This window comes from Glycine soja, chromosome 8 (assembly GCF_004193775.1).
Source record: "Glycine soja cultivar W05 chromosome 8, ASM419377v2, whole genome shotgun sequence".
Taxonomy (NCBI): Eukaryota; Viridiplantae; Streptophyta; class Magnoliopsida; order Fabales; family Fabaceae; genus Glycine; species Glycine soja.
In genome coordinates this window covers 15,164,881-15,189,015 of record NC_041009.1, presented here as the reverse complement: position 1 = coordinate 15,189,015, position 24,135 = coordinate 15,164,881, and the positions used below count along the sequence as shown (strand labels likewise).

Genomic DNA, 24,135 nt, shown 5'->3' with positions numbered 1-24,135 from the left:
GTAATTATCATCAAGATACTTATTAACTTTTGTTTTTCAAATTTACTTTCTTATATAAATTATTTAAATAAAATTATCCAAATTTCTAATTACGTACTAAAACCTAAATGGTATGTTTAATCAAGAGAAAATAAAATACAAAAAATACCATGGTCAGATTTTTTTTTTCAAAAAACAAATTTTTTAAATATTTTCTCCCTTCCCTCATTTTCTCCTCACCGCGCAAAATCTCAAACTCAAACGCATCCGAATCCGAATGATCCAAATTTCTCGTCATGTAAAGTACATATTAATTTTAATTTTATTGAGTTACACACTCAAATCAGAAAAAAAGTAAATAAATACTAAAAAGAGTTTTTGCAGAGAGAGATGAAATGAAAAATCCCGCCAATGCTTTGTTGCAGTAGCATTTGGAAGAGAACCCTCTTTCATTCTGTTTCAATCCAATCGTCGCAATAATCACTTTTTCTAGGGTTTTCTTTTCTATCGCATTTCTCTTCCGAAATTAAGCAAAGGTATGCTATGTCATCGCTTTTTTCTACATTTTTCTGTATCGCTGAAACTGAAATCATTATTATTATTTCGTTACATTTGAATTTGAATTCTGAATCTGCAGGGAATATGTTGTTTGGTTGCTACTGAAATGAGACAAGGGTAATGTATTATTGTTCCTTTATTCGTTTCCACCATTCACTGTACTTCATCGTTTAGTCTCTAATAAGGTTTTTGAATGCTGTCAGTGAAGCCAATTCGACCCAGGGTCCCAAGCTCAATTTGTTGCAGCATGCCAATGCTCTTGAGAATTTCTCCTCCCAAGCCAAATTTTTGAGCTCCACTTTTCTGTTTTCTGTCCCACCTAAGAAGCCGCCACACCACGCAGAACCAAACCCTGGGACTGCCGGGTATGCTTGCCTTTTTATTATTTACTTCTACAACCAACAATCACCCAATTTTATTCTTTGTTCTATTGCTAGTTAGTTGAGAGCTAGGTTTTTAAAAAACGGTCGGCGACCCTGATTTGGGTCACAACATCAAGGTTTTTTTTAACTTTGTCCAGCTTCCGCAATTGGGACTGCATCTGCCATATTTCAACAAACGCGACGAAACCGAAACACGACCGAGATTGATATTTAAAACCTTGGTTGAAAGTTTCATGTCTATAGTTCCTAGACAATGGGATTTAGGCTTTTGCATATAATGATTAGGCATCATATATGTGGCTGAATATACGGAAGCAATTTCGTTCCTAGTGGCTGCACTGCACACTATAGGCATTTCATTTACTTCTATAGGCAATTATTGCTTTGCTAACACAGTAGTATAAGTAGTATAATGTGTTTCAGTTCAAAGTTGCCATTTTGGATTATGATATTTTTATTCCACTTTTTGCTAGTCAGTGCATAGATCATTTCTGAAAGGATTTTCATTTTTCTGTTTCTTCTGTCAAATGTATCTGGGTTTCAGCACACTTTCAACTTGCTCTCTAATGCATTCATTCTTTCAGGTTTGTATTTCGACGAAGTGAAACTATTCAAGGTTCACACAGAGTACAAGTCGAGAAGGTATACTAGTATAAATGTTATATAAGCGTGAGTAGTTTTATTACATGTTATCACTTTGTTCTCTTTGGTTAACATTTTTTTTGTTTATTGGGATGTTTTTTTCCTGCCATGTTATTGATAAACATGTTTCCTTTGAAACCAATATATTTTCTCTGATAATCTATATGCTGGTTTAAGTCTAACTTGCATTCTCTGTGTCATGGTTTTTCTTATAATCATATAGATCAACCTGAACTTGACATTTTTCCTATCTCTTGGTTCTGAATCACTTGAATCAATGTAAATGTTCTTACATGAGACTTCTATAATTTTGCAATGACTTCTGTTGAAACAATTCCCAACAGGCTTTGACTGCTCATTCAAGTCTACAAAATTCTAGTAGGATCTATGTCCAACCAGGAAAAACACAGGTTACTCCTCAGCTTCATGAAGATAGGAGAACAACTTCCTTCCATGGACGCTATGAGAATGACAGCCGGATATGTCCTGATGTCACTGTAACTCCAATTGTTAACAATCATAGTTCTCGGGGTTTGGATGGTTTGGTGAACAATCATACTAATTACACAGGCCAAATCATCAAGTCTTCTAACTGCATGGCTGTAGATATTGACGATGATGATGATGCCATACTTGCGGTAATTTAGTACACTTTGGTTAAGTTGAATGAGTCAAATTCATTTGGATTTTTCTTACAAGGCTTGCTTGATTTTAACTTGCTTGATTTGATTGTGGTTTAATGAACGATTATAACATCAAAGGGCTAACTAAAGTTATTAGTCACATTGATACAGAGCTTTATACAATTTAACTTTTAGTCTTTTACTAGTTTGCTGATGAATTTATATTGAGTTATTCCAACTTGAAGGTAACAGTTTGCCCAATTATTTTGTGAAATCAAAACTGATGAGGAGGTTTGTTTTATTCACTCTGTAATTATGTTCTTTTATTCACTCGTTTGCCAATGAGGAGGTTTGTTCTTTGTTTTTTTAATAAGGAGGTTTGTTTTCTTTCTTTTTTTTATTAATAAGCCATTACTTAAGTGTATCCTAACTGTTTACATCCATGTAGATGCTGATTTCTCTCTTTTTGTTTCTGTCCTGCTTTTGACTGTCTTTAAGAACATTGATGTTGACCAAATTGTTGAGGAACACCAGTCAACTTGCACTCCCAAACCATCAATATCCAAGTTTCCTCCTATAACACCAACTGCAGATAAAGATAATTTTGCTAGACAGGGGGATAATGTTTTGCCACCAGAGTTGTGTTTAGATTGCATCCATGGTTACAAGGTATTTTTGTTCAGACATTTTGATCTTTCACAAGTTATCCATGTTTATTTGTCAGATTGATATGCCTAATCTTAAAACTGGATGCAGTTAGGGTTTTGCCCTGAAGCAGCAAGTCATTTGCAGGAAATGAAGGATAATCTAATTGCAATCTCTAATGAGCTGCTTGACAATGGTGAAAACCTCAATTCTACACAGATAGCAAAGCTTCGCCATGATAGGTGTGCCTTTCTCTGGGGATTACATCCTGTTTTTAGCATTTTCATTATATACCACATACAATCCAAGAAAAAAGCTCAAGGGCTTCATCATCGATTTTTATATATATATATATATATATATATATATAGTTATGCTGAATCATTATACTTGAAAAAGAAAAATGTTACAGCATATTCCTTTTAAATTGAATAGCATTTGAGTTGAAAATAAAACTTGTTGCTAATGCTAGGTCACAGCTCAATAAGCAAATTCAGCAGCTTGAAAAATATATTCATTCTGGAAATCTTAATGAGGAAAGGCAAAAGTCACATTTTTCTGCATCCACGGCACCACCTACATCTTTTGTGTATGAAACACCTCAGCAAACTGTCCTCTGTAATGGATCTAAGAGATATGATACCCAGGCTTATATGGGTAATGAGACATATGGGTCATCGTTCCAGTCTCTTCCATCTTTTTCTGTAGATAATTGTAACATGCCATTAGGTTCGGTGGGGAGGGAAGCGTTCATCCCAAAGATTATTGAAGTTAATTACATTGAAGGTTCTGGAGACAAACGCTGGAGCAGCTACGATTTTCCTTGGACAAAAGAGTTAGAGGTATTTAACTGAATTATTGTCAGTTTCCAGTGAATGTAACTCATCTTTATAACTTTTTCCTTACTTTTAGGTTAATAATAAAAAAGTATTTGGAAATCACTCATTTCGCCCCAATCAAAGAGAGATCATTAATGCCTCAATGAGTGGATGTGATGTTTTTGTTCTGATGCCCACTGGTGGTGGAAAGAGTCTGACCTATCAGGTAATATGATCTTTCAAGAGACCTTTTTGAGTTATGGCCTTCTCCCTTTCTAATTTACACATAGACTGTAGATAATACTTAATTGGTTTTAGTGATTGATTTGTCTAGATTATACTAATGTTGCGAACTTCCAACTTTGGATTGTCTTGCCATGCAGTTACCAGCTCTTATTCGTCCTGGTATAACATTAGTAATTTCTCCCCTTGTGTCCCTTATTCAAGATCAAATAATGCACCTATTGCAGGTATTGCTGATTCTGTAACTAATATGCTTTCTTTTTACGTCATGTGTTTTTCTGATAGATGGACATATGCTTATTAGCTCCTGTTGGCTTGTATACAGGCAAATATACCAGCTGCTTACTTAAGTGCCAATATGGAATGGGCTGAACAGCAGGAGATCCTCCGAGAACTTAATTCTGATTATTGTAAATACAAGTTATTATATGTGACACCCGAAAAGGTTGCCAGGTGAGTGCCATTATTTATAGCTGTTCTACTCTTTGAAACATTTTTACTTGACATATGCATTTTTTAACTTAAGAACCATAGTCTTCTTTTTCCATAATGCTATTGTTTTTACTTTGACTGCAGAAGTGATAATCTTCTACGCCACTTGGACAATTTACATTTTCGTGAATTGCTTGCAAGGATAGTAATTGATGAGGCTCACTGTGTGAGCCAATGGGGGCATGATTTTAGACCAGATTATCAGGTTGGAGCTTTGGTACCCTTCAAATTCATGCAAATCACATGATAATATATTGCTTAAATTTTAATTGCCACTGTTAATTTTCCCAGGGACTTGGTATATTGAAGCAGAAATTCCCAAATACTCCTGTTTTAGCTTTAACAGCTACAGCAACAGCTAGTGTAAAAGAAGATGTAGTGCAAGCACTTGGTCTTGTTAACTGCATCATTTTTCGGCAAAGTTTTAATCGCCCAAACTTATGGTGTGTTATACGAAGATTGACTTCTTACTAAACCTTCAATGGATAAATCATGTTCATTTTCAACATTGCAGGTATTCTGTTGTCCCCAAGACTAAAAAGTGTTTGGAGGACATTGACAAATTCATTAGGGTGAATCATTTTGATGAATGTGGCATTATCTATTGTCTTTCACGTATGGACTGTGAAAAGGTTGCTGAAAAATTACAGGTTAGTTCTTTTCATTAGCCATTACTTTATATTTTGTATATTTGACTAGAATGTATGATGTGATGAATTGGCTGTGGTTTTCTAGCTTGCTCTTGTTTTTCTTTCTTTTTTTCATTATGGTTCATGTTTGTGTTATGTTTTGCTGTTTCTGCATGATGATATGGGTATCTGATAAAACCATAAGTGCACTCTGGTGACCTTCCTGCACATGAAGCCCGGTTTTAACAAGCTGCTTGATTTTTTTTTAATGAAAAAAACTGTGGAAGTTGACATCTATTTTTTGGCTTGTGAATACATTATCTAGTTATATTCATTGTTCAGGAATGTGGGCATAAATGTGCATTTTATCATGGTAGCATGGACCCTGCTCAACGTGCTTCTGTTCAAAAGCAGTGGAGCAAAGATGAGATCAATATAATTTGTGCTACTGTGGCATTTGGAATGGGTATATTTACTTCCTTGCTACGGCTTGCTGCACTGGTTAATTGAATGGAATCATATTTTAAAGTTGGTATTTCAGGTATTAACAAACCTGATGTCCGCTTTGTAATCCATCATTCCCTCCCAAAATCTATTGAAGGCTATCATCAGGTATTGACAGAACATAAAAATGTGTTTGGCATATAGGTTTTGCTTCTGTTGGCTTACATGTATGATATATATTTTCCTTTCAGGAATGTGGACGAGCTGGTAGAGATGGTCAACGTTCATCCTGTATATTATACTATAACTATAGTGATTATGTTAGTATCAGTTACAACCTGTTTACTTCTTGACTATAATTTGTATGTTTCTTGAAACTAAGTTAACACTCATTATTGGCAAATCATATGAAACAAGTGATGATTGAGATCCTATCTCCTTACCTTCTTTTATTGCTTATATCTAATTGCATCTCATATTTTCAGATACGAGTTAAGCATATGTTAAGCCAAGGAGCAATAGAGCAAAGTTCCATGACATCTGGATACAACCGTTCAAATATGATAAATTCAGGAAGGATACTAGAAACAAACACTGAAAACCTTGTGCGAATGGTAATTTTTTTAAAAGAACTTTGAGATTCTATATTTTTTTTAAATTTTTATTATGTTACTAATTCTTTCTCTTGAACTGTCTCAGGTCAGTTATTGTGAAAATGATGTTGATTGTCGGCGCCTTCTGCAGCTTGCTCATTTTGGGGAGAAGTTCAATTCTTCAACTTGTCAGAAAACATGTGATAATTGCTTAAAGATCACAAGTTTCATTGAGAAGGATGTCACTGAGATTGCAAATCAATTGGTTTGGAAGCAATTTCTATCTATATATTTTTTTCATCCTTCCATTTATTGAATTTCTTTTAGTTTTGTAATATTTGAGTCCTCTCGTTCTCAGTTTCAACTACTTTTTTTTGTTATCTTATGCTTAGGTTGAACTTGTTAAGCTAACAGGACAGAGGTTCTCATCATCTCATATATTAGAAGTGTATCGTGGTTCCTTAAGCCAAATGGTATGTCAATAAACATGTATTTGTTTTCTTTGTTTTTCATTCTTTACAATATGTTGTCGTTCTTAATAGCCATTAATTATTTTCTTAATCATGTTTTTAATGCCAAAATAAGGTCAAGAAACACCGGCATGAGATTGTGAGCCTTCATGGTGCTGGAAAGCATCTAGCTAAGGGTGAGGCTTCCCGCATATTGCATCATCTTGTTGTTGAGGATTTTCTTGGGGAGGAAGTAAAGAAAAGTGATTTTTATGGATCTGTATCATCAATATTGAAGGTATCAGCAACTCAAAAGTTGTATGCTGCAATTTTATTTACAGGCTTAATATTTGTTCATTTTGCTTTAAATGAGTGATATAGCTTCTTAATGCTACTTTACATAGTTAGATTCTAATGACTGTAAGTTTTCTAATGCATTGAATTGTTTTTTCAGGTAAATGAGCCCAAGGTCCGTAATCTGTTTGCAGGCCAGAGAATTATATTGAGGTTTGTCCATCTCATTAAGTTGTTTCTTGCTTAAATTTCTAAATTTGAAGGGCTAATTTGTTCATTGATAGAACAACTTTCCATGAGAGTTCCTTGTTTGTATGCGAGTGCCTTTATAGATATGATTTCACTTGAATTCGTCTTAACCTTCTCTGGCCTCAAGTTCACAATATGTGTTTTTTCTTTGGCCTCAAGTTCACAATACATGTGTGTTTATTCTGCTCATTGGAATTTTTAACCTTTGTAGATTCCCATCCTCTGTAAAGGCATCAAAACCAGGGAAATCTGATGCAACTCCAGCTAAGGGTTCTCTGACCTCTGAAAAGCTGAATGTTATGCAAATTGACCCTCCTTCACCTCAAACTGAAGTGGATCATGTAAAAGATGGGTTGTTTTTCAGTTTGCTTGTTGAAATTTCTAACTGTTTTGAATTATATTTAAGACAAATCTACTTCAGATTCTTTCAGCTAAGTTATACAATGCCCTGCGGTTGTTGAGGAAAAGTCTTGTTACAGAAGCTGGAGAGGGTGTCATGCCTCACCACATATTTGGGTAAGTTATTTGACATTTTCCTTCTTGTTATTCAAGTAACAATTTCTCCATGTAGGATTCATGTACTCTTTGTTGTTTCGGATTATAAACAATGCAATTGAAAAATAAAATTTGCATGATAAATCCATTTCTTCTTTATTACATGACATGATATATGTCTGCTATACCCTCATGATAAAAGCAAGCATCTGATTAGATTCTGTTTCTATTTAGTAATGCTACATTGCTTCTGATAAGCAAGAGAGTGCCGAGAACAAAAGAAGAACTCCTTGATATCAATGGCATTGGCAAGTAAGTTCATTCTGGGAATAGTCGTGTCCTTGTTAGTGAACCAGCATTATTAACGTTTTGGTTTAACACAGGGCTAAGGTAAGCAAGTATGGGGATCAGTTACTGGAAACCATTGAAAAAACCGTAAATGAACATTACAAGTTGGACAACATCGGTAGCGGTAGCAAAGGAAGTGCAGATTCTACCAAAAAGAGACGAGTGCCAAATGGAAATTCAGATACAAATGTTGAGGATGATGACGCCCCCACCAAAAGTACAGGTCGTTCAAAGAAAAGGACGGTAAAGAGACAAAATAGGAAAGGTGTGATATATGATTCTCCAGAGGAAGATTATTTTCAAGGATGCCCTGATGAAGACCTAGATTTTGACATCATAGAAATTGATGCATTAGATCAAGTGACTTGTAAAAATACTGCAGGAAGAGTACTACCTCAATGGACAGCATCTTGAAATGATATGTGACGATCATATTATTATTAGTCATTTGTCATGCCCCTTCAGAATATGTATGTTGTCATGGTGGGACTTTTGGTGTATCAAAATTGCAGTTATTTATGGTTGTTGAAAGAACTTTGTTCCATCGGACGAGTGGAAGATAATAACTACTATACGCAGATCAACGAGAAAAACTCTGGATTACTTGTATTTCTACCATCATCATTGTTGTCCAGTCTAACTATTATGCCGAAGAGGTGCGAATTTAATTTGGTGAAAATGTGATGAAAAACTTTGGTACTTTTATTTGTAAAGAATATAATTATTAAGGTGACATTCAATTGATCAAGTTCTTCTGTAGGACACTTTATATTGAAATCTAGTTTCCCTCTATTTTACTTGATATCTTGATAATTTTTTTGACAAAATTACAAAATAAATACAATTGATAATTGTCAAGGATGAATGTAATGTAACACCCATTGGATATAGTTTAGTTGGTAATGAGAGAAGACTAGAATTTGATCTATAGCCGACTTAAAAGATTGAGGTTTTTGAGAATATACTTTGTGGTCTTATTAAAGAGTAAAGTTCTAATTATGGTGATAAACGTTAAAAAAAAAAAAAAAAAACAATAAGAATGCCTTGAGTTCAATGTGGTGAGACATGGAAGGGATTTGATGTTAGATTATGGTGTTGTATGTCAAGTTGACTCAATTCCATTGGTGGTTGCATTATCGGCACAAAATTATTGGCCCATTTTTCAGCCAGATGTCAAATTGGCATTCTTGTATGGATATTTGGAAGAGCATGTATTTATTATTCAACCCCCGGGTCATGGCCATGTTAAAGTTGGATATGAAAATAAAGTTTATAGATTGAATGTACTGGTGCTCATGATGGTGGCAGTAACAATCATAATGGTGATGAGTTAATTAAGACTTTTTAAATTTGTTTGTTGTTTGATTAATCTTTTAGATATTTAATAATTATTAAAATTTAATTTAAAATTTGAAATATTTTATTCTCAATTATTTATTATTTTTAATTCTGATGATTATTATTAGTTATTCTCATGTTCCCATAGGAGTTGTGTTTTCTCTTTATATATAATCACGAATCCATTTGTATCTAAACCTATATACATAACAAACTTGTGATCCTGTTATGTATTTAAACCTACTTACATACCAGAATCACCATCTTGTTAAATCTAAAAGTTAACATAAAAAAAAGGTGTGGGAAAATCAGGGGAAGTGGGTGTGATGAGAGAAAGGAGAGGGGGTGTAGGAAAATAACAAGGGGCAGTAGTTTCTTTTTGTTAAAAAGTGGGTGAGAATAGCAATTCCTTCCACCAATAACCTACCCCAACGGATTTTTCTGTGAGGAGATTCAACTTTGAAGAATGTTCACCAACTCCCCCCATCCGTAAAGCCAGCATTCAAATGCCTATAGCACTTTAGTACATGTAACTAAGCTCGACCAATTGAATTGTTACAGATGTAGATATAAAAAAAAATCACCTTTGCATTATCTCATTCGAAAGATAAAGATAATAATTATAATAATAATAAATAAAAAATGAGTCTACAATGCTATTAATATGGCTACGTTTACGTATCAATACGCAATAAACTTCATTTACCTCGTAAAGACTAGAAAATAGTAGTATATATTGTGCACTATTAAACTAGTTAATTAACTTACTAACATCATTCTTTACTTGTAAACTTACTACTTCTACTATAAGTTGAAACTATCATTTTATCTAATGCATATTTAGTAGATTTAATTCATTTTGTGTGAAGATCGAAGATAATTCAATTACAATATAACCTTTGTTTTTTATATCATGAAATTGGTTGGACGAAATAGAATGTTAACTCCACTTGAACATTCTCTCGCAGCCAAGTATGCAACATCCCTTGTTAGTGACTGTCATTGTTCTTCATAATACTGAGATCATGCATCAAATTTAATCTATTTTATTTGGATCATGTCATATAGTATGTGGACATGTACGAGTCTACATTCGTATTTTCATGTCTGTGGTCTTCACGTGTGCGAACACCAGGGCCACTAAACTTATGGGCCCTACCTTCAGCGGTTTTTATGGTTGAAATCAAGTTCCGACCCCCGCGTCTCTAGCGGCGCACGTGTATCTCGTGGCCCTTCGCACGCTTGAGTTTTTACCTTTTTGTCTTATTTTAAAAAAAAATATTCTATTCGAAAGAGCAACATTCTGGTACTTACCACATCACCGTAACCTATGGCATCACATCGTTGAATGGCTGCCACGCAATTCAACCTTGTGGAATGTCGTAGCGCATTCACGAATCCTGACGTATATCTAGTGATAGATCTAAGATGTTAAGTCAGTGAAAATAAATCAGTAAATTTAATTATATAAATATAAATAAAATAAAATAAAATATAAAAATATAAAATTTTATTTATAAATTTGATAAATTTTAAAAAAATAACTACATCTTCTCATTTGAACATATGCTTATATCGGATAGGGCAAGCAACACGTAATCGCGAAAGAGGGAGAGTACGAGAGTTGATTTGGGTACTCGCGCGTGTGAGATTGGATTGCATTTTCTTTGGGAACGCCAGTTGCAAGCAATGAGGCAATAGAATTACGGTGATACCCTTATAATATTTGGATTCCCAGCTTTACCCTTACTGTTTTTATGTGGACCATACAAACTGCATTTTCAATGGAAAAGTCAAACGTAGACAGACAGAAAATCACAAACCTAACTATGTAGGGGCGAGTTTGGGAAAGGAAGAAGGATGTGTTGTTTTCAGGTTGATGAATAAAAAATGGTTAAACTATTGATTGCTTCATATACTTATTTTCTTTTTAAGTTTTAGTTCCTTTCCTATGCTTAAAAACTACCTTTTAGTCCTAGACACACTATTAATTATATATAGTATATGTCTTTTGCTTATACTTTTTTATCACTGTGGAAGAAGTACTCGACGTTATTATTAATTATTTTTCTTCTTTTTTAAATTTTATCATTTTTCTCTTCATACGAATGCATCCTAAGTGATGCCGTTCATCAAAGAGTTAAAGCAATTCCACACACCTGATCATACATACTCAACCCAGGGCTACCCCAAACTGGACTATCATGTGCCAGGCGTGAGGAACAAAGAATTTTTACATAGTAACAATTTGGTTAGGATTATGATTGTAGGAGACATGATCCAGCAATCAAATATTGTGTTTCCAGAGTGAATTCGTGGTCACAAACAATAATAATCTGCCCATCTTTAAGGGTAAAACCTGTGCTAGAAATAATAACAGCATTTGAAAACTCGTGATTAAGGAATTAAAATAGAAATTGCTTAGCTTGAAGAACTCCAGAAGCATTTCCTCACACTTATTAGAGATTCAAATTCTAATTCCAAGTTCATACAATTGGGGACCCAAAATGACTGCAAATCAAAACTATCTCAATTTTCTTATGTTTGGTATATTGTGTTTTCTGTTTTATTATTGTTACTTTAGGTTAATACTTCACAGCAGTTCTTATATCTTCCCCACTGACACTGTCCTTTGTTATTTCATTAGTGATTAGCGACTAGAAAACATATCTGTTTTGATTTTTTACAGATAATAGTAACAGTTAAGGTTAGCAGCATATCACATCACTAGTTACTTCCAAGAAGGACATTGAAAAATTATTTTCATTCTCAGGTGATATTTCGATATATTGAGATGCAAAGGTCAGAGCACTTGTAATGTTTTATTCATTTCTTTATGATTGTTATTGTTTAAACTTTTACACAATGTCTCCCCTTAATCTTTAGTTTTTAATTTTTAATTTTGAAAGTGCTATATTACATCCTATAATAATGAGATAGACTGTACCAGTGTATTTTATTAATCATTTTCATTCAATCCTTGAAACTGATAAAAATAGCATGAAAAGAAACAGATAACTTTTAGTTGATTTTGTTTTTTTTAACCAAAATATATGTAACCAATACCATGACACCTATGGAGAAGTATCAGCTGCCCCCTGAAACTCTTCCCTCAAGTCCGGTAAGTAGTACTTAATTTAAATGATGTGTCATAAATTTGTTGCGTAAAAATTGAGGTCATTATGTATAGTTGTGTTTCTATCAGTACTTTTTTTTAATAACAATATTCTTGGACAGAATGATTAATCTCTTCCGATAATAAGATTTATTTAAGATGGTAATATTTCTTAATAGGTATTTTTTCATATTCATATACTAGGGGTTAAATTCATAATTATGTGTTTAAAAGATAAAATTATGTACTAATTATATCACATATTATTGATTGTTGCTAGGACATTTATCATATGTCAATTGCTATCTTGTTTTGCAGTTTGGTGATATTTTCTCACATCATCCAAGCGGGTTCAAAACATGATTTAAAAAAAGTACATTTATCATTGTACTGTTTTAATATTTTAAACATTTGTTAACTTTTTTATTTATTTATAACTACAATTTATATATAAAATTTTACGATTTATGTAGGCTACCTGGTACTTATTATTACTTATATTTATTTTGTCGAAATAAAAATAAATAAATAAAAAAATCAGATTGGAGCATGTTAATCAAAATACAAGTTTAAATATCTAACTGAGAATATTATAGAGGCAAAATGGACTATCTAATCTAATGCGAGTAACACAATGTGGGTTGTGGACAATAATAGGTTGGGCAAAAAAAATAATCCAAATTTAATTCAAGCTTAAATAATGAAGTCCAAATCCTATAAAAAAAAATCAGTTTTGTAGGCTTTTAATGAGTTTTTGCGGGTTTAGCTTGCATTTGACCAATAATTAAAGATAGGCTATTGTTTCAATTTTTGTATTTTCTACATAAGGCTTTTTTAATTAATTTAGCAAATTAAACACGTGCCTACCAAATAATCAAACCTTGAATTCTCGTTTTTTTAAAGAAATTCTCGTATCTTCTAATATAATTATTTGATAATGGTAAAGGGTTCAAATAAGAGCCGCAGGCACATGTCTCCGATTTTTTTTTTTTTTTTTAAAAGCACACCGCATTTGAATATATCTCCTATTTGTGTTGGTATATGTTACATTAATAAAGCCTTCTTATGGATAGCACGAAGGGGGAAAGAGGAAATTATAGGTGTAAAAGAATACGTATTCAATATATGTTCACTTACAAATCCTTTGTTTTCCAGATTATATATATATATATATATATCTGATGCATGATGTATATTCTAATTAATTTTGGACTGGACTTCGTAAATGGAATTATCTTTGAACCCAAGCAAAGAATACGCTACTTCAGAACTAATTAACCATTCAACAATATATATATATATATATATATATATATATATATATATATATATATATATATATATATATATATGTACACGGTTTCAATAATGCATATAAAATATCGCGACCTTTAAAAACGTAAAATCGAGATCAATAAACAGCAAATATGTGGTCATCTAAAATTTACAAATCAAGATATTCGCTACTTGTTCCTTTCATTTGATACCTAGCCTTGTTTAAAAGGCATGAACCTTTTTAATAATGTAATCACAAACACACACAACAATTCTTTTTTATGTAATTATTTAAAATAAAACAAAGTAGATCAAGTTAAAGGAACTTATATATTATTAATAATCACTTTTATTATTTATTTTTATTTCAACTTATTTTTTTAGTGGCTATGTTTCTTACATATAGATAAGCGTACCTGTTGCATTTGTTTTAGCATCTTGATATATGTCTTCTTGTATTAAGGAGACTTTTGATTTTCTTTAACGATGGAATATGCTCCGTTTATTATCATTTTGGGTTTAATATAATTTATATTTTTTCCCAAAAAAAAATGTAACCTAACCTAACCTGTATTTCAGCATCAACAAAATGATACCCGAATGATTTCTTTCTTTCTTTCTTTAAAAGTTGAACATTAATCCATACTTACTCAAAAGGCATAGACCATGATTAGTCCCTAGCACCCTTATCTTTGTAGCTTTGTTTCAATTATTATGTGAGATGGCCACATGGGTTCATGCTGATAAGACCTTTACTTTTGAGAATGGATATTGGTTTGGTCAATTTGTTACTTGCTAGTTAGCGCAAAGCTAGCGATAAATTTGAAGTGTGATTCAATCATTTCCTTGAATTGAAGCCTTTTTCAATCAACTTTATTATACTAAAACCGTGTCTAACTTTCCCTTCTCCTACACCCAATTATTTGATTGTTTTTTACACACTGCATCGCCGTTTGATCGTTTTTTACAAAGCATATACCAAAGAACTCAAGATAAAGGAAAACGTGAATTGTTAATGTAGACATCTATTTTATTATAAAGAAAGGCAAACCCTTAGTCGTAAACAATGTGAAATATAAGTACTTGATATTGAATAATTAAAATATGAAACATATTTTGCGTGTTAAGCATAATAATAAACATAACATGTTAAGCATTAATTATTAGAAAACCACAAATTCTTCTTAATCAAGCGTTGGAAATTTTGGGCTTGAGAAAGTACTCAACGACTATGTTTTTCGGTCATGGAAAAGGAAATATACCTGCCAATAATAATAAAGAAAAGAAAGAAAAAACGGATTCTCCAATCCAATCCAATGCGTATAATACGACGAATGAATAAGACTGTCTTTGGTTCCGGAGAGAAACAAGTTATCCATGACGGAAATAGGAGGTATGTTTGGTTCGGATGATTTTAGAGAAAGTAAAATTATTTTTTTCTTCAAAAAAGTTGATCTTTTAGGTTAAAAATTATGATTTTTTGGAATAAAAAGTTATTTTTCTTTGATAAAAATATAATTTCTCACCTATTTTTCTTAAATCAAATAACACAATATATTGTTTTATTTTAACTTATTTCTCTTTTTTAAAATTAATTTTTACTTTTATCTATTATATATATATTTTTTCAATTCCAAACAAACCCTGATAATAAAAGAAAAGAATAGAAACAGAACTTCGAGTAAAAGTAAACGTGATTCTAAGTTAAAAGGAAAAATGGGAAATAAAAATGTCAAATCGATAAGGTGGTAGATAGAGATGGGCCCCGGAAGGGTAATGTGGTAAAAAAAGGTAGGGCCGGGGGCATTAATGTAAAAAACAAACAAAAAAAGAGAGTGCCGTTGCGATGGCCAGGGTGACGTGGCTAATACCCTTCTTAATCCTCTTTGATTAAGGTGTTAAACAAGAACACGCCAAATAAACCCATTCCATTATAAACCCAAACACGCCCTTCACATTGCCATTTCTGAGGAAAACACTCTCTCTCTCTCTCTCTTACTTTCGCTCTCTAAAAAAAAAACTCAAAAACAAAACGAAGCTCTCGACCACTCGTCGCGACGTTGCCTTTTTGAATCGTCTCGAATTTCACTTTTTCGTTTCCCTTCGTTGTTTGTATATATATCTATCACCGATCACCGATCACCGATCATCGATTATTAATTGCTGTTGTTTTTAAAATTATTGTTATTATTTTGGTGGTTGCGATTCTATTTTGTGCTGTACTGTACGACGTCGTTGGAGCGATTTCATCGCCGTCGCGCTGGTACGGAGAGATTGTTTGCTGCGTCGTGGTGTCGTTGAAGGATGGCGGCTGGAGTGGAGTTGCCGGAGGGGAGAAGCGGCGGTGGCGGCGGAATTGTGATGGAATTTCCGGCCGGAGATGAGGAATCGTTCTCGTCGCCGACGAGGTTGCCGAAGAGGCTCCGGCGACGGCTTCGTGACGCGGAGTGCAAGTCTCCGAGCACGGTGGAGGAAATCGAAGCGAAGCTTCACGACGCTGATCTTCGCAGACAGGTGTCCTTACGATTTTTTTCCGCTCTCTAAAACAGTGTTTGTGTTTGTTTGGTTGGTGAGAAAGTTTAGGGTCTTCAAATTGATTTTAGAAACGCTTTTCACTTTTTCGTTTGGTGGTTTGTTTATTTTTTTGCCCCTTGCTTATTGTTAACCACGTGTAATTAGTTATTATTAATTAATTAAATAATTTGTATTAAACCTGATGTTCTGGAAGAAAAACGAGTGCTTAGAGATTAATCTCATTTGAAAGTTTTTTTTTTGGGGTATTTAAAAAAAATATTTATTTTACCCGATTCATCGGTTTGTGGAAAGAGTTTATGTGGTTCGTTTGCTGGTAGATTATTGTCGTGAATTTATTTCTTCGTTTTCATGCTTGCTTTATCTTCAAGATTGTTTCTTTTCTATGTTAGGTGGGATAGTAGAGGCTTTCTCTTTTCTATTCGAATTTTGATTCGCACTCTTCAAGATTGTAAGATCCTTTGTGTTGGGTTGATGGTGCTGTCTATTTATCGAACTTCTCTTACATGCAGAAATACTATGAGAAACTCTCAAGCAAGGCACGTGCAAAGCCAAGAAGCCCCTCAAGGTGTTCATCTCAGGAGGAAGATCTTGGTCAGAGACTGGAAGCAAAACTGCAGGCTGCTGAACAGAAGAGGTGGGTTTTCCCAAGGCTTTCTTGTAATCATGTATTTTTTATATGCTCATGTACAATTAGTGTTGTTGTTGTTGCCAACGGCCAGTGTGTTTTTATTGTTTCATTCAGTAAAACCACTTGGCTTAAAAATTTAACTTTCTCGATCATTCATGAGTGAGCTATTAAAAGCAACATTTGGAGTAATTTACTCTTGTGATTTTTAAGTTTAAATTGTGAGAGGTAGCATTTATCTGTATTTCTTTTTATAAAAAATTCAGGATCTTCTCTCCCTAGTCTCTAGAAAAAGTACTTTAACTGATTTTTTTTTTTGGCTTTTCTTTTCTAAAAAAAAATAACTCATCCAAATATCTTCTTTGGATATATATTTTAATAAGAGGACTTGTTTCTAAGAAAAAAAAACTTATACAAATGGGCCCAATTTCAATCATAAAATGGTTATTTTGGTGTCCTTGTTGGAATTGGATTGCCAGTCCTAGTTTCTTTGTTGTTTTTATGAATTACGTTTATTGGAAAATATTAAGTACTTCATTTATTTATCAAGCCTGTATTATTTGTATTGCATCCTTCTATTGGAGAACTTAGTATAACTTATAAATTTGATTATCATATAGTTAAACATCTTGATACTTCTTTCTGATATTTTGACGGTTTCATCTGTCCCATCTCCTTCTCTGCATATTTCTTGAATTTAATGGTCATCTTGATTGATAAAGAAGAATCTATTTAAAAAATAATTATCTTATGTTCAGAAAAAGTTAAATATTTAACATTATCTCATCTAACACCTAAAATTCTTATGCTTTAGTTGTTCCATTGATAATTGAAAGTTTATTTCTTAATCTGAAAGATTGCTTCCACCCTTAACTTGATTTTAGCAACTGGCCCCTAATGATTTCTTTTCAAATTATTTGACATGCTTTATTAATTGTACATAATTTACTGCCTTCCTGACAGGTTGAGCATCTTGACTAAGGCCCAAATGCGTTTAGCAAGACTGGATGAATTGCGTCAAGCAGCTAAAAGTGGAGTAGAAATGCGCTATGAGAATGAACGTGTGAGGCTTGGAACAAAAGTTGAATCACGGGTTCAGCAGGCAGAGGCTAATAGGATGCTTATTCTCAAGGCTCTCAGGCAAAGAAGGGCTTCTCATAGAGAAAGGTCATCTCAGACATTGATGAGAAGGATGGCTCGAGAAAGTAAATATAAAGAGTGTGTACGTGCTGCAATTCACCAAAAACGAGCTGCTGCTGAAACAAAACGACTTGGGTTGCTGGAGGCTGAGAAGAATAGGGCACATGCTCGAGTCTCGCAGGTGATACATGTGGCAAAGTCTGTATCTCACCAGCGTGAGATTGAGAGAAGGAAAAAAAAGGATGAGTTGGAAGATCGATTGCAGAGGGTATGGTGTTAGCTTGAAGCTGTCTTTTTTTTTTTTTTTGGGGGGGGGGGAGTCATCTGGTGGCCCTTAATGACACTTGTTTAACTTTCTGAATTTATATTGGTTAGGCAAGACGACAAAGAGCTGAATATCTCAGGCAGAGGGGAAGATTGCGTGGTTATGCCCGAGAGAATCGCAATAGAATGTCAAAGCAAGCAGAATATCTTTCCAGAAAACTAGCAAGGTTTATTATTTGCATTTAAGTATTGATATATCTTTTTAAGATCATGTAGAAAGCTTTGCTAATTTCACTGCTTTACTCAGTTGTCATTTTCGACTGGAGGTGGAGGTCTGAACTAAGCTATAAGTTTATATAGGATTGATAAATTTAGTATTTGAAGTTTTGTTCCTCTGTCATGCAGAACGCCTTAAAACTGAAATACAATGGATGTGTTAGAATTGTTTTTTTGCTAGATATTACTATAAAAAAGAATTCTCCTCTAACTTTATTTTGTTCTTTAAGGTGCTGGAGGCGGTTCCTAAGGCAAAAGAGAACAACATTTACCTTGACAAAAGCATATGATGTGCTGGGGATCAATGAGAAATCTGTCAAGTCAATGCCTTTTGAACAGCTTGCTCTTCTGATTGAATCGGCTTCTACTCTTCAGACTGTGAAAACTTTACTTGACCGGTTTGAGAGCCGCCTTAAAGTGTCTACAGCAGTGGCTCCTGCCAAGAATTTGTCTAGCTTGGATAACATCGATCATCTTCTTAAACGGGTTGCTTCCCCCAAGAAAAGGGCTACTCCCCGGAGTTCTGTGAGAAGCAGGCAGGCAAAGAAAGTAGATTCAGTCAGGGAGTCAAACAATAGCTTAGCTAGGTTATCAAGGTATCCTGTGAGAGTTGTTCTTTGTGCTTATATGATATTGGGTCATCCAGATGCAGTTTTCAGTGGAATGGGAGAATGTGAGAATACTCTAGCCAAATCTGCACAAGAGTTTGTCCAAATGTTTGAGTTGTTGATAAAGATTATACTAGATGGTCCAATACAAAGTTCTGATGAAGAGTCTGTCTCAGCATCCATGAAGCTTTGTACCTTCAGATCTCAGCTTGCTGCTTTTGATAAAGCTTGGTGCTCATACTTGAATTGTTTTGTGGTATGGAAGGTTAAGGATGCTCGATCACTGGAGGAAGATTTGGTTAGAGCAGCTTGCCAGCTTGAAGCTTCTATGATTCAAACTTGCAAGTTAACTCCAGAAGGAGCTGGTGGTAAGCTTAGTCATGATATGAAAGCTATTCAGCATCAGGTAATTTTTCACATCAATAGCTGAGTTTTCTTCGTGAACGATAGCTGTTGTTGATGAGTATTTTTTATAATATCATGGAACATTAACGACTTCAAAAACTAACTCTGGTATGTTGAAGATTGTCAGATATGTACGAATTTTTCTTCTTTTATTTATTGGGTAAATTTTTCACTTGTTTCCTCTTCTCAAACAATGTTTTCTGATGCTCATTGACTTAAAAACTATAAGTATATTCAAACTTACAGTCATAGGTGTTTCCTCCCTTGACTGCTTTCTTATTGTTGCAGCAAAGTGTGCTTTGGTCTTATTTTCTTTTTGCATTTAATGCAGGTCTCTGAAGATCAAAAACTTTTGAGAGAAAAGGTGCTGCACCTGAGTGGAGATGCTGGAATTGAGCGTATGGAATCTGCATTATCTGAAACAAGATCTAGATACTTTGGAGTGAAGGATGACGGAAGTCCAGTGGGGTCTCCAATGATTCCATCTATGCCCGCAAGCCCAACTCCACTTTCTACTGCTGCCAGCTCAAGTGAAAGAAATATTTCTGATGAGAGTAATGATAGGGCAAGCCGAGTAGTTCGCTCCCTCTTTAAGGAAACAAACACTTCCCCTGGAGAGTCTAGCTTCTCTGCACCCAGAACCAGTTCAGATAGTCAGCTTGGCACATCCTCTGAGAAGTTGCTAGCAGAGAATGAGGTTCTTGTAAATGAATTTCTTCACGAGCATCACTATAGTGTTACTGATGAATTTGATGTCTCTGATCACATTCAAAACAGTGTTGAGGTTAGTACCTATTGTATAAATGTTAGCATTGAATTAATGGCTAATTTTGGATACAGCTTTGGTTTGATGCTCTTTTCTGGCCTTTGATGTTGATCTGCTCATATTATCCCACCGAGTATGAAATGTATGCCTAATCTAGAATCTTTTGGAGTTATTTCCAATATTAGTATTAGTATAGAAAGCAGTATATAATTTTAAATTTACTGACAGCTGATGACATGTTATTTTTAGTTCTGACTTCTGATTCACCCATCTTTTTATGTTGCAGGGGAAAATAAAGCAGACAATGGAGAAGGCCTTTTGGGATGGTATCATGGAATCTGTGGAGGTGGACCATCCCAACTATGACCGAATTGTTCAACTTATGGGAGAGGTTAGGGATGAAATTTGTGAGATGGCTCCAAAAAGCTGGAAGGAGGATATTTTTGCTGCAATCGATTTAGAAATTCTTTTGCAGGTAGCTACTATATTCTCTTCTTGTAACCTTGACAATATGCGTGATTGGCTATTAGATGCATCATTGGCATATGTGTGAGCATGACAATATTTTCTCCTCTAACATCTTATGCATACTTGAAGGTGCTGAAATCAGGTAACCTGGACATTGATTACCTTGCAAAAATTCTCGAGTTTTCACTCGTCAGTTTGCAGAAGCTCTCAGCTCCAGCGAATGAGGAGATGATGAAGGCCGCTCACAAGAAACTATTTCATGAATTGAGTGAAATTTGTCATTCAAGGGATGAGTCAAACAATTCATGTGTTGTAGCCTTGGTGAAGGGCTTGCAATTTGTCTTCGGACAGATTCAGGTCTGTTTGCTTTACCTTTCCTTTATTGTACTCTTAGTTTTATCTGTAATTAAAATTTACTTGATCATAATGTTAATGTTTTTTTTTCCCTTTTGCTTTTTAGTTATGAATTATGGATGCTTCTCTGGAAGCACTTAAGTACAACTGTAATTAAATTTTACTTGATCAATATGTTCGTGGTTTTTCCTTTTGCTTTATTAATTACTAATCATGGATGCTTCTGATGTAATAAATTCTCTGAAAGCACTTGAGTTGGATGCTTTCAATTTTAGTTGTTAGTCAGGTGTAATGCATTGAATAGCTTGAGATGTGTTGTGATTGGTTAGCCATGAAAATAAGCACTATGTTTTGTTGTAGATCTTTTTGTGATCTTCTGTAAGCACAAAATCTTATTTTGAGGATACTTCTTTCCATTAAACATGCCACATTTGGATCTTGTTGTGGACTTTATTTAGAAGATAGTGCTTCAGCGCAGACATTTTCTAGCTTGTAAATGTTTGTCTTACTTTGTTTTATATTTTGTGACATGATAAATTCTTATGACAGATTCTTAAGAAAGAGATAAGCAAAGCACGAATAAGATTAATGGAGTCTTTGGTGAAGGGGTCTGCTGGTCTGGACTACCTTAGGAATGCCTTTGCTAACAAATATGGATCTCCATCTGATGCCAATACCTCTCTGCCTTCAACATTGAGATGGATTTCATCTGTTTGGAATTGCAAAGATCAGGAATGGGAAGAACATGTGAGTTCCTCATCAGCATTGGCTTCTAATTCATCCCAAGAATGGCTTCCTTCAACTACTCTCAGAACTGGGGGAAGTATTCTGCTCAAAACAACTGGCAGTCCGATGGCCTTTTCTCCTGATAGTGCAAATGCTAAAGGTTCTAAATTGAAAAACTTTAATTCCCTATTCTTCAATTTTCTTTAAAGAAGTTTACTGTTTCATCTATTAAAGCAAACACTCTGATACTTACTTGCATGTTATTTGATCAGGTGATCAGCAGCCAGAATGTAAAGGAGAACAACTTGATCTAGGTGTGAGGCTTGGTTTGCTGAAATTAGTAAGTGGAATATCTGGCTTGACACAAGATGATCTCCCAGAAACTTTATCTCTTAACTTCCTGAGGCTGAGGTCTGTTCAGGCTCAAATTCAGAAGATTATTGTGATTTCTACAAGGTAAATAGCATCTTAATTCTGTTGAGAGGTTATCACAGCATCTTAATTGAATAATTTATGCTGATGATGGTACTGTATAAATTGTTGTTTTACTAATATTATCTCTATTTTGGGAATGGCAGCATTCTTATTCGCGGTCAGGTTCTCTTGAGTGAAAAGGCAGTAGCTAACCCTGCAGATATGGAAAACTTATTGTCTAAGTGTGCTGCACAACTCTTGGATCTCCTAAACCGTGTTGAAGATGCTGATATTGAAGACATTGTAGAAGTGCTCTGCAATTTTCCCACAGTTGAAGTTGAAGATACGGGGAAACTTGAGTCAAGGAAGGTAGTTGCTGCTAGTATGCTAGGAAAGAGCTTACAAGCTGGGGATGTTGTTTTCGAGAGGGTGTTTAATGCTGTCTATTCAGCTTTGCGCGGCGTTGTGCTTGGTGGAAGTGGGATCCGTGGGAGGAAATTAGCAGAAATGGCTCTCATGAAAGTTGGGGCTGGTATTCTGACTGATAAGGTAGTGGAAACTGCTGGTGTTTTGATTGTGGCAGCCACTATTTCAGTTAGTGTTCATGGACCTTGGTATAAACATTTGACTGATAACCTGTGATATATTTGCTACGTACATGCGTAATAATAATAATAATAATAATAATAAATACACACATTTGTACATAGGAGTGTGTAAAATTGTAAGCTGTGTATCTTAGGTTTGTAGAGAAGTGACATTGTTTGTAGAATTCTTTTGATGTAACAAACAGAAATGTATATAGGTGCCTAAACCTTAACATTGAATTGCTAATATATGATTGGATCTTGGAACTTTTCATTTCGAATCTTAGTATCAGTAGTTCAAAATATTTTCTGCAGAAGTTTCAGATGGTCAGCAGTAACGTGAAATTATAATCACTTTAATCATTTTTAAATTTTGCAATTTGACTATTTTTAGCTGTTGTGTATACACTGCAAAATCATAACCTTTAACCATTTTATGAAGTTGACTACCATTAAGTGTATATTAGGAGGAGATTCACTTGTTTCAAGAATAATTCTTTCAGAGTTATTTTTCATTTTTATCATTCATTTATGATTGCAATAAGTAATTAATTTTATATATATATATATATATATATATATATATATATATATATATATATATATATATATATATATATATATTATATTTATGAGTTTAAATACAAACAAATCAATAAAAATCATCTTATATCGAATTATAAAATAGTGTAATAATTATTTAACTTTAATTTGATCCATCATCTCTTTTATATAAATACAACCTTTTTTAATAGTAATAGAATAATTGTCATATAAATTATCTTTCTAATTAAAATTTGAATGAATGATGAACCAAATTACCATTTGCAATTGTATTCGAATTAATTATGATACAAATTAGTATCATAATTATTTTGATTACTGTTCATAAAAGAAATTTGAATAATAATTATTTTGATTATTTTTATAAACGGAAACTTTTAGGGTAACTAATTCAATTTTAATTAAAAAGAATTTATATGATAGTTAAAAAAAACAACTTATATCTATAAACCATGAGAAAAAAGATTATATATTAATAGTGTAAAAAGTTTTCGAATGTCATCCAATCAAATTTCATCATATATGATAAAATTGTTGACTTTTATGATAATTACTTAAAAAGTTATACCAACGATGACCTGAAATTAGATGAGTGTAAACTCAAACATTATTACAATATCTTTTTCACACAAAACAAAAATGTATTTCTGTTATGTAAGAGGGAATGAAAAAGAAATTAAAAATATATGATTTCCTTGGATAACTAATACAATGAAATTTATTTTCTTTGGAAGGGTAATTTTGGAATATTAACAAAAATGTAACCATGTGGGGTGAAATAACAATTCGTG

At 33.7% G+C, this 24,135-nt stretch overlaps 2 protein-coding genes across 2 annotated transcripts; both read left to right on the top strand.

The window, feature by feature from the left end:
* The first annotated feature begins 248 nt into the window (after nt 1-248).
* On the top strand, nt 249-8,661 carry LOC114422474 (ATP-dependent DNA helicase Q-like 4A). Its single transcript, XM_028388850.1, has 26 exons — nt 249-515; nt 617-654; nt 741-902; nt 1,505-1,562; nt 1,907-2,200; nt 2,684-2,854; nt 2,942-3,072; nt 3,303-3,672; nt 3,743-3,874; nt 4,032-4,118; nt 4,217-4,344; nt 4,468-4,588; nt 4,675-4,826; nt 4,898-5,033; nt 5,355-5,478; nt 5,554-5,624; nt 5,708-5,776; nt 5,942-6,070; nt 6,156-6,314; nt 6,442-6,522; nt 6,635-6,796; nt 6,953-7,005; nt 7,253-7,382; nt 7,463-7,557; nt 7,771-7,848; nt 7,920-8,661. Exons 2-26 carry the CDS (start codon nt 644-646, stop codon nt 8,296-8,298), a joined length of 3,483 nt encoding a protein of 1,160 aa, XP_028244651.1. The 5' UTR covers nt 249-515; nt 617-643; the 3' UTR covers nt 8,299-8,661.
* A 6,909-nt stretch (nt 8,662-15,570) lies between these two features.
* LOC114422267 lies at nt 15,571-23,061 on the top strand. The gene is made up of 11 exons (XM_028388542.1): nt 15,571-16,126; nt 16,657-16,781; nt 17,736-18,180; nt 18,288-18,403; nt 18,683-19,466; nt 19,797-20,249; nt 20,518-20,706; nt 20,829-21,056; nt 21,603-21,939; nt 22,052-22,235; nt 22,358-23,061. Exons 1-11 carry the CDS (start codon nt 15,917-15,919, stop codon nt 22,833-22,835), a joined length of 3,549 nt encoding a protein of 1,182 aa, XP_028244343.1. The 5' UTR covers nt 15,571-15,916; the 3' UTR covers nt 22,836-23,061.
* The last annotated feature ends 1,074 nt before the right edge of the window (nt 23,062-24,135 follow it).